At 45.1% G+C, this 9,988-nt stretch overlaps 1 protein-coding gene and 1 long non-coding RNA gene across 2 annotated transcripts in view; one reads left to right on the top strand and one right to left on the bottom strand.

The window, feature by feature from the left end:
* Window positions 1-1,525: 1,525 nt before the first annotated feature.
* Window positions 1,526-8,214, bottom strand: LOC122704774. The gene is made up of 3 exons (XR_006343930.1): window positions 7,903-8,214; window positions 7,579-7,772; window positions 1,526-1,634 (listed from the first exon to the last, which is right to left on the bottom strand). It is a non-coding gene; the product is annotated as an uncharacterized LOC122704774 (long non-coding RNA).
* A 126-nt stretch (window positions 8,215-8,340) lies between these two features.
* TMEM260 (transmembrane protein 260) overlaps window positions 8,341-9,988 on the top strand; it is a 71,187-nt gene continuing 69,539 nt past the window's right edge. The window contains 2 exon segments of the mRNA XM_043919751.1: window positions 8,341-8,388; window positions 8,390-8,516. Of these exon segments, the coding sequence (XP_043775686.1) occupies window positions 8,356-8,388; window positions 8,390-8,516 (160 nt within the window). The 5' untranslated portion in view covers window positions 8,341-8,355.

Genomic DNA, 9,988 nt, shown 5'->3' with positions numbered 1-9,988 from the left:
CTATAATTTCAAACGCAACAAAGTTTTGACAGACTTGGAAAAAAAAAAACAACTCTGAGATTTACAGAAAAATAAATGTTTTCCTACCACAATAGAGCTTTCACCACTGAACATATGTTAGTTTTTTAAAACTCATTGTAATTATTTAACATGGGAGACACTGATGAAATAAAAATTTAAAAATATATGGTTCCAACTTCTGAGCTGCTCACATTCCGCTTGGAGTTAGAACACTATGAAGTTGTGAAGAGAGATTGTTCATTGACTTTATTGTGCATAACTATGGTTATTTGCAGTTTAAAACGATGAACACTATTTTATAACTGCATACCAAAACAGCTTATATTTCTGAGTTTTTCCCCCAGAAGCATTTTACCCATTCAATATAGTGACAGGAAGGTAGAGTATTGTGGAAAGAACATTGAATTAAAGCTCAGTTCCACTTCTACCATCAACCAGCTGTTTGGCTCAGGTGAGACGCTTAACCTCCCTAGAGTCTGCTTCCTTATCTATAAACTGAGGGGTTGTAACTTTAGATCTGTGGGCCCCAGACCAAGCTAATCAACAGGTTCACCTGGGAAGGTTTGAAAATGTACAGATACCCAAGACCTACCTGGAATCACTAATTAAAACCTCCAGGAGTTGGCCCAGAAATTTACATCTTTTTTAAAGCACTGCCAAATGTTTCTGATGATCAGCCAGGTTTAAGAAAGACTACCTTAGAAAACTGGCCACTGTTGGTCTTTCTTTAATGAGCCTGTTTTCTCACCCTGATTAAAGGAATCTCCTTCAAATTCACCCTGGACTCTTCCATCACTTTCACACTCCTTGCGGAGGGGTTTCACGATGTGCTCCTATGAATCTGTGGCCACAGATATACGTCTCTGCTCCTCCTCTGTCCGCAGGTCCCTCCTCCACTGGAAGCCCATCATTCTTCCCACTGCTTGGATTCCTACCACCACCACCACACCCCGCTCCCCGGCAACAGCTGAAGTCACTGATAGGATAAATCCAGTCCTTCCAACATAACCCCACCACCCACACAACCACATATTCAAGCTCTGGGACCATGATTTGCCCAAGACATCAGTTCAGTTCAGTCACTCAGTCATGTCTGACTCTTTGCGACACCATGAACTGTAGCACACCAGGCTTCCCTGTCCTTCACCAACTCCCGGAGTTTGCTCAAACGCATGTCCGTTGAGTCGGTGATGCCACTGAACCATCTCATCCTCTGTTGTCCCCTTCTCCTCTTGCCTTCAATCTTTCCCGGCATCAAGGGTCTTTTCCAATGAGTCAGTTCTTCACCGCAGGTGGCCAAAGTATTGGAGCTTCAGCTTCAGCATCAGTCCTTCCAATGAATATTCATGACTGATTTCCTTTAGGATTGACTGGCTGGATCTCCTTGCAGTCCAGGGGACTCTCAAGAGTCTTTTCCAACACCACAGTTCAAAAGCATCAATTCTTCAGTGCTCAGCTTTCTTTATAGCATTTTACCCATTCAATACAGTGACAGGAAGGAAGGGTAATGTGGAAAGAACATTGGATTAAAGCCCAGTTCCACTTCTACCATCAACCAGCTGTGTGGCTCAAGGTGAGATGCTTAACCTCTCTGGCATCTGCTTATCTGTAAACTGAGGGGTTTTAACGTTAGATCAGTGGGCCACATGAAGCCCCCATGTACCCTTTCCCATCAAAGCCCCCACTCACCTCTAGAGGTAACTACCCAACATCTGAGATGATGACTTTTATTTTCTTTATAGTTTAAAATTCTATGGATATATCTCTAAACGATTTATCTTTCAACTTTAAATAGATAGAGTCATTCTGTGTGTATTGTTTTATCGCCTGCTCCTTTTACTCAATTTTTTTGGGGGGAGTCATCGATATTTTTTAAAATATTTCATTATTTGGCTGTGCCAGGTCTTAGTTGTGGGATGTAGGATCTTTATTTGTGGCATGTGGGATCTAGTTCCCTGACTGGGGATTGAACCCAGGCCCCTGCATTGGGAGCTCAGACCACTGGACCACCAGGGAAGCTCCAGGAGTCATCCATATTATTCCATGGTAGCTAGCTATAGTTTGTTCATTCTTTGTTATACAGTATTTCTTTGTATAAATATACCAGGATCTATTTCTCTATTCCAGTGTTAATGAGTGTCTGAGGTTGTTCCTATTTGGGAGCTCTCATGAACAATATTGGGGCTTCCTTGGTGACTCAGATGGTGAAGAATCCTCCTGCAATGTAGGAGACACAGGTTCAATCCCTGGATTGGGAAGATCCCCTGGAGAAGGAAATGGCTACCCACTCCAGTATTCTTGCCTGGAGAATCCCGTGGACAGTGGAGCCTGGCAGGCTACAGTCTGTAGGGTCGCAAGAGTTAAGACATGACTGAAGCAATTTAGCACACACGCATGCACACATGAACAATATTACCACAAACAGGTACAAACCTAGAGTAGAACTGCTTGGCTGTATGATCTGTATATCTTTGACTTCACTAGAAATGCTTGCTTTCCAAAGTGGTTGCACCATTTTGCATTCCTGCTAACATTTCCATTGTTCTACACACGTGCCAATATCATATACAGTTAGACTTTTGTTTTTCCTAACCTAGTAAGTGTATAGTATTCCACTGTGGCTTTAATTTACATTTCTCTGGTTACTAATAAAGTTGGACACATTTTCATATATTTACTCACAATTCTAGGTCTAATTATATGAGTATCTCACAGATTGTTGATTTATGTACCTATACTGCCCTCTAAAATGTTATACCAAATTTCTTCATCACTAGTACTCTGCTGCTAAGTTGCTTCAGTTGTGACTAGTACTCTAGAGATACTAAATACCTTTGGAATGCCTGCCTCCATGCTTAGTTGTATCCAACTTTTTGGACTGTAGCCCATCAGGGTCCTCTGTCTATGGGGTTTTCTAGGAAAGAATACTGGAGTGGGATCTTTGGAATGACCATCATCAAAATGTCTACAAATAATAAATGCTGGAGAGGGGGCTTCCCTAGTGGCTCAATGGTAAAAAGAAAAAAAAAAAAATCTACCTGCCAATGCAGGAGACACAGGTTCAATTCCTGATACAAGCAGATCCCACATGCTGCAGAGCACCTAAGCCTAAGTCTCAACTATTGAGCCTGTGCTCTAGAGCCAGGAGCCCCAACTACTGAGCCCAAGTGCCACAACTACTGAAGCCCGTGCACCCTAGAGCGTGTGCTCTGCAGCAAAAGAGACCACAGAAATGAGAAGCCCGCCCACCACAACTACAGAGTAGACCCTGCTCGCTGCAACTGGAGAAAAGCGTGTGCAGCCATACAGACTCAGCAAAGCCTGAATAAATCAATACTGTAAAATTGTTGGTGAGGGTGGGAAGAAGAGGGAACCCTCCTGCACTGTTGGTGGGACTGTAAGTTGGTATAGCCACTATGGAGACCAGTATAGAAGTTCTTTAAAAAACTAAAAATGGAGCTACCAGATGATCCAGCAGTCCCACTCCTGGGCATATATCTGGAAAAGTTGAAAACTCTAATTCGAAAAGATATATGCACCTCAACGTTCATAGCAGCATTATTTACAACAGCCAAGACATGGAAGCAACCTAAGTGACCACTGACAGATAAATGAATAAAAAATCTGTGGTGTATATGAATACAATGGAATATTACTCAGCCATTAAAAAGGATGAAATAGTGCCCAAAAGGTGGAGAGAATAAGGTAGACCAGACAGGAATCTCGAAACCTAAAGAACATGTTGGTAAGATCCTTGGGTTTCTTTTTGCTTCACGTAGCTCAGACTGGGTGCTAGAAAAGTGAGAGACTCCAATAGCAAAGACAAAAAAAGCCCCCACCCCACAAAAACCTTCTCTCTCTCTCTGGTCAAAGGACAAGGAAAAGGTAATACAGATACATTTAGAAAGTAACTCTCTATGTAACTAGAAACCAAAGAAAAAACTGTGGCCTCCCCACCTCCACTTGCTCCAGCAAAGGCTGAGTGGGGAACCGAGATTTCTACCGTCTCCAGATGCCCCAACACACCCACCAGGGTGATGTCAAAAAAGGCCGAGAAGAGAGCCAGAACTTCCATCCATGGCACCAGTGATGTTACCATGGGGAGCCCAGCCTTCTAGCCCATCCAGCTCCAGAAGAGCTGCCCCTCTTCTCCCTGCTGTGGTGGTGTCAGACAGGACCTAAAGGAGATCCCTGGCCTGCCTCCTCCTCACTGTAGTGTCAGAGAAGCTGCAGGGGACCAGTCATGAGGCACTCCTACCCCTTCTCCTATCGAGGGAGGTATCAATGGAACCCAGGGGAAGAGCTGGAGCATCCTCTCTGCCCAGATAGAATGTGGAGCCCTTGAATGTCCACAGATGTGGATGCAGACCACAATGCCAGGAAGGCCTGGCTTTCCCCATGGATTTCAGACTTGCCTAGCCAGCCCCCACAATCACGTGAGACAATTCCCTGCAATAAATTCCATAATATGTATCTGCCTCTAGTTCTGCTTCTCTGGTTGGATCCTGATACACATATTTTTCTGTTTTACAGTAGTAGCTGTCTCTAATGCAGTGTGGAATGGAGCAGAACATACATATCAGGTAAAAATACTCCTTCTGTATTTTATTAAACCTGCTCCAGGATAAGGTCCACCTCACTATCTCTCTTTCGTTAACAATTCTTAACATTTCCTGTTTTCATCCCTTCTCTTCTTCCCTCCTTGGTTCCATCCCCTCCAGCCTCCTGTACATCTTTTGTTCCTCACTATTTCTCTCCAAATACTCCCCTGGATTACCAAAAACTCATGTGACACTTCAATCCCTGTGTCTTCCTGCACTACTTCTCTCTTTCCCTTCACTGCCAAATTTCTTGCAAATATATTCTATTTTCCCTTTTCCATTTTCTCACTTCTTATTCTTTGTTTCCATATCTATTAACCTCCTGACACTGACCTATGAAACTTTCAAGGTTCAAGTACCTCCAGGTCATCAAATCTAACTATAGTAGGACCTGATTATTGATATTCAATCGCTAAATCATGTCTGACTCTTTTGTGACTCCATGGACTGGAGCCTGCCAGGATCCTCTGTCCATGGGATTTCCCAGGCAAGAATACTGGAGTGAGTTGCCATTTCTTTCTCCAGGGGATCTTCCCCACCCAGGGATCAACTCACGTCTCCTGCGTTGCAGGTGGATTCTTTAACTGCTGAGCCATTGGGGAAGCCCTTTATCAGCCTAGAGTTACTATTTAAAGTCTCAATAAGATTATCTTGGGAAAGAAGGCAGAAAGAGAAAGAAAAGTCTATAACCAAGGTCTGGTGCACTCTCATTATGTGGAGGCTTGATAGAAGCAATCCAGGGCAGAGAGGCCAGGGGTAAAAGGAAAGTCAAAGAAGTGTGCTATCGCTGATACCTGAAGGAGAAACAGTTTCAGGGTGGAGAGGAGTCAGCTTGCTTACTGAGAGGTAGTCAGACACAGATACACAGAGAACTGGTTGTTCTCCATCCTCATAGGAGATTAGCCATGAAGCTAACAAAGTTTATATTTCACAGCCTGAATCTTATGGTTACCAAAAGGGAAGGGGAAGGGAGGAATAAATTAGGAGTTTGAGATTAACACATACACACTACTATATATAAAATAGATAAACAACAAGGATCTACTGTATAGCACAGGGAACTCTACTCAATATCTTGTAACAATGTATAACAGAAAAGAATCTGAAAAAGAATACATATATATATATATAGCTCTGAAAAACTTTGCTGTATGCCTAAAACTAACACAACATTGTAAACAAACCATACTTTAATTAAAAAAAACTTCACAGTCTGTCACTAACACAACCTCCTTCCAATGCCCATCATTAATTTTCTATCTGCAGTTTTGTATCTTTTTGCTTACAAGATTCTCCAACTTGATAAACTTAAGCCCCATAAACCTAGATGTGGCCCTCCTCACCATCCTTCTCCTCTCTGTAACAACTTGCCCAGGTAAACATCACTGATGTCATTTCTTCCTTAGTTCCCTGTGGTGCATTCCTCTCTTCCACTGTTCTCTTTTCTTCTCCTGCCACTCCCTAAATGAAGATGTGGACTAATATTTGACCTCAACCTTGTTGTCCCTACATTATTCCTCTGTGAACTTATTCATTCATCTCATTCTTATGTAACAATTCCCAAATTCAAACTCCAACACTAAGCTCTACCTCTCAAACGTGGGCAAATAATTATGTTCCTGTGAAGTTTGCTGTGATAAAAAGTTATCTTTTCATAAAGCTCATGAACAAAAGATGAAATGGATAAAAAGGGAAAGAAACATATGCTTGGCTCAGTCAGTATTACTCACTAGCATGTTCTTTCAGAAAAGAAATGAAACGGTACTTCCCTGGTAGAAAGAATCTGCCTTGCAATGCAGGGGACATACCTGGTCTGTGAAGATTCCACATGCCTTGGAGCAACTAAACCCCACGCACCACAACTTGTGACCCCGGGTTCTAGGGCCCGTGAACTGCAACTACTGAGCACTCGAACCACAACTACAGAAGCCAGGGAGCCCCAGAGCTTGTGCTCCACAAAAGAAGCCACTGCAAGGAGAAGGCCGAGCCCCAAAACAAAACAGTAGCCCCCACTCCTGGCCACTAAAAAAAGTCTGGGCAGCAACAAAGAAGCGGTGCAGAAAAATAAAGAAAGGGGGGTAAAAAGAAATGGAAGGCAGGCTGTCTTAGTAACCTATTGCTGAGTAACAAAGTACCCCCAAATTTAGTGGACAACAGCATTTATTATCTCACAGTTTTTGCAGGACAGCAATCTGTGTGAGACTTAGCTGGGTCTCTCACAGGCTGCAATCAAGGTCTTGGCGGAGGCAAGTCATTACTTCAAGGCTCCCATGGGGCAGGATGGGCTTCCTAGCTCCCTCAGGAGGGATTAGCAGGATTTAACTCCTCCCAGGTTGTTGGACTGAGGGGCTCAGCTCTGCGTGGGCTGTCTGGCTGGGGGTGACGCTCAGTTCCCTGCCATGTGGATGGCTCCATAAGACAGCTCACAACCTGGTGAAGAGGCTCCATCAGAGTGAATAAGTGGGAGGGCAGCAAGGTGGTGCTCATGGTGGGGAGTGCAAGAAAGATGAAAAGTCAGTCTTTTATAACCTCATCTCCAAAGTGACCTCCATCACTTTTGTCTTAGTCTATTGCTAGAAGTGAGTCACTAGGTTCTGCCCACACTCAAGGGCAGAGGATTTACATAAGGGAGTGAATACAGGGAGTCAGATTATGGGGAGCATTTTAGAAGCTGCCTACCGGTTCTCCAGGAACTCGCAATCCTGCAGAGAAAGCCTTATGGAGTACCTGAGAAAGACCAAGGTAATGCTTGGCGCCATGGCTGCCAGTCTACACAGGTGTGTTAAGTCACTCTACGTTTGAGACGCTGTGTTCCTGTCAGCTTGCTTATAACATGTTTTAGACCATCACTGATCTTCAGTGTCTTTTGAGATGCATTCCAGGGAGGTATTCCACCTCCCCTCCCACTCCAGAATAGTTGCTACAATACTGTATAAAGTAAGCTTAAAGACCTTACCAAGAGCGCCCATTCTTTTTGGTATTGCAGCCAACTGGAAAATGCAGTGACTTCATCTCATTTTCCACTGCGTAGTCAAAGCTTCACAGAAACACTCCTCCTCATCAATGCTGGAGACAATTTTATCATGATATAAATTATTTGTACTACCTCAGAAACAAGTTTTTCAACTCATCTCCGAAGTTTTCCTCATGCTATAAGAGGGGGAAAAAAAGACCAGTTAGCTTTCTTTAATCTCTCTGAAAATAACGGCGATTTAACAGTTAGCAGACGGGCATATAATTACTCGCTGTAAACACGTGATTTAGGTGTTTGTTGACTTACTAAGGCGCACACTGCGGCTGGCGGGCTGGGGCCCCTCTGCAGTTCCACCCCACACCTCAGGGGGAAGTCGCTACCCTTCCTCCCGTCCGCTCGGCGACCCGGCTCCCGTCTCTGTCAGACCCGACCAAGTGGCCAGGAAGTGGGGGAGGCCATAGAGACGGCGGCCCGGAGTTCCTCTGTTAAAAGAAGGCTGTCCCTTGTGATGCGCTAGTGGAAAGCACACTATAATTCTGTAAACCCCGAGCGGTCTGACGGCTGCCCGGGCCTGGTTCCCGCGAGACCCCGCGTTTTCTACCCCCGCGCCGGCGCAGAAAGGTGCGGTCCGGTCCCACCCGGCCCGACCCGGAAGCTGCCGCGGCCGCCTAGTGCCGAGCTCGCCTCTCGCCCTGTGGGCTCCGGGCGCCCAGACTTTTGGGGCCCGCCGCGTCCTCCTTCCTTGGTCCCCTCTGGCCCATGGGTCTCCATGGCGACGGCGGGGGCCCGGCTGGGGGGGCGGGCAGCCCGAGCTGGGGCGCGGCGCGCTGGGGGCCTCCGCGGCGGCGTCGCCGTGTTCGCCGCTGTGGCCGCCGTGTTCACCCTCACGCTGCCCCCCTCGGTGCCCGGGGGCGACTCGGGTAATGTACTCTCAAGGTCGTCCCTGCTGTCCCCTCCCTGATCCTCACCGTTCCCACGAGGTCTGGTCAGTTCGCTCACTCCATTCTCCCCGCCGGGGCCCCCCGTAGTGTTTTGCGTGTCAAAACCAATCTCTGTGTTTTCATTTCTGTAATTTTCCTGTAGTTCTGGTCTCTTGTAGTTTTCAGGCTTTCGAGGCAGGGCTGGTTGGTTTCGCCTGATGGGACTTAACTGACCGCTCCACTTCTCCAGATCATCTTCCTTGCCTTGAGTTTTTGCTTTCCATTCCTTTTTCGTCCACAGATACCAGTGTTACTTACAGAGTCTTTGTCGTGTACCAGACAAAGGGCTGACAGGAGCCGCGAACAAGTTTCATGGAGAGGGTTGTAGTGCGGGCAGAGGCAATACACAAACTACTGAATAAACACAACGTATTGGGAGGAGAAGTTATTGGAGACAGTAAGAGGAAAATGTGATTGATAGTGAGGTAGGCAGTGGCTCTATCCGGATGGCTAGTCCGGAAAGGCCTTTAATAAGGTGATATTTTAGCTGAAATCTGAACATTGAAAAGCAACCCAGCCTTGCAGACTATTTGCGGGAGAATATTTAAAATAGTGGAAACCAGTTGTGGCTTAAAGCTGCTTCTATTGAAAAGCGTGAGTCGGGGGCTATTTAAATCACATGAATAATCGTTGCCTATTTGGGATGAGAGGCAGATGCAGGTTTTGGTTTGTTGTCAAACTGATCCTCTAATACTGCCTAATAATGATCAGTAATTTTGTCAGAATGGTGCTGAAACTTTGAGTAGTCAATCTATAGACTGAAAAAAACTGAGCACCTTAGTTTGTGCATAGAATACCCCCAAATTAAGTGGCTTAAAACAACAAACGGTTATTCTCTCACATGTTCTGTTGATCAGGAATCTGGGTACAGTTTAAGTGGGTGCTCTTATCCAGTACAAGTTTGTTGTCCTGGTTTGGGCTGGGGTGCAGTCAACTCAAAGGTTCAACCTAACAAGGATTAAATTCTAAACTTCATCCAGCTCTTTGATGTGGGGGTTTCACAGAGAGAGAGAGATGGCACCTCTGCCTACAGCTCTGTCATTTTGTAACCCAATCTTGGCAGTAGCAGACCACTGCCCTGTTTTATTCTTGGAAATGAGTCAGTATGTCCAGCCCACACTCAACGGCAGAAGGTTATCCAGTGAGAATACTGGAATTTTGGAGTTTTAGAGGCCGTCCTCAAGGCTGCCTACCACATTGAAGATCCCTGATAATCCTTTTACACATTACCTTTATTTTTTCTTTCAGATCCTATTGAATAGGAGCAGTGTTTCATTAGTATAGTGGGGAATGGAGTTACCATATTTCCAAGTTTTATACTAAATAATAGAACTAACTTTATAGTTGTGAGAGCTTTGATTTTGGAGAGTATTACTTACAGGTTGAATAGTTCTGTACCTTTGGAAAAAAGC

This window comes from Cervus elaphus, chromosome 12 (genome assembly GCF_910594005.1).
Source record: "Cervus elaphus chromosome 12, mCerEla1.1, whole genome shotgun sequence".
In the NCBI taxonomy this organism is placed as follows: Eukaryota; Metazoa; Chordata; class Mammalia; order Artiodactyla; family Cervidae; genus Cervus; species Cervus elaphus.
Note: the sequence above shows the minus strand (reverse complement) of the source record. Positions and strands in the feature narration are given on the sequence as shown.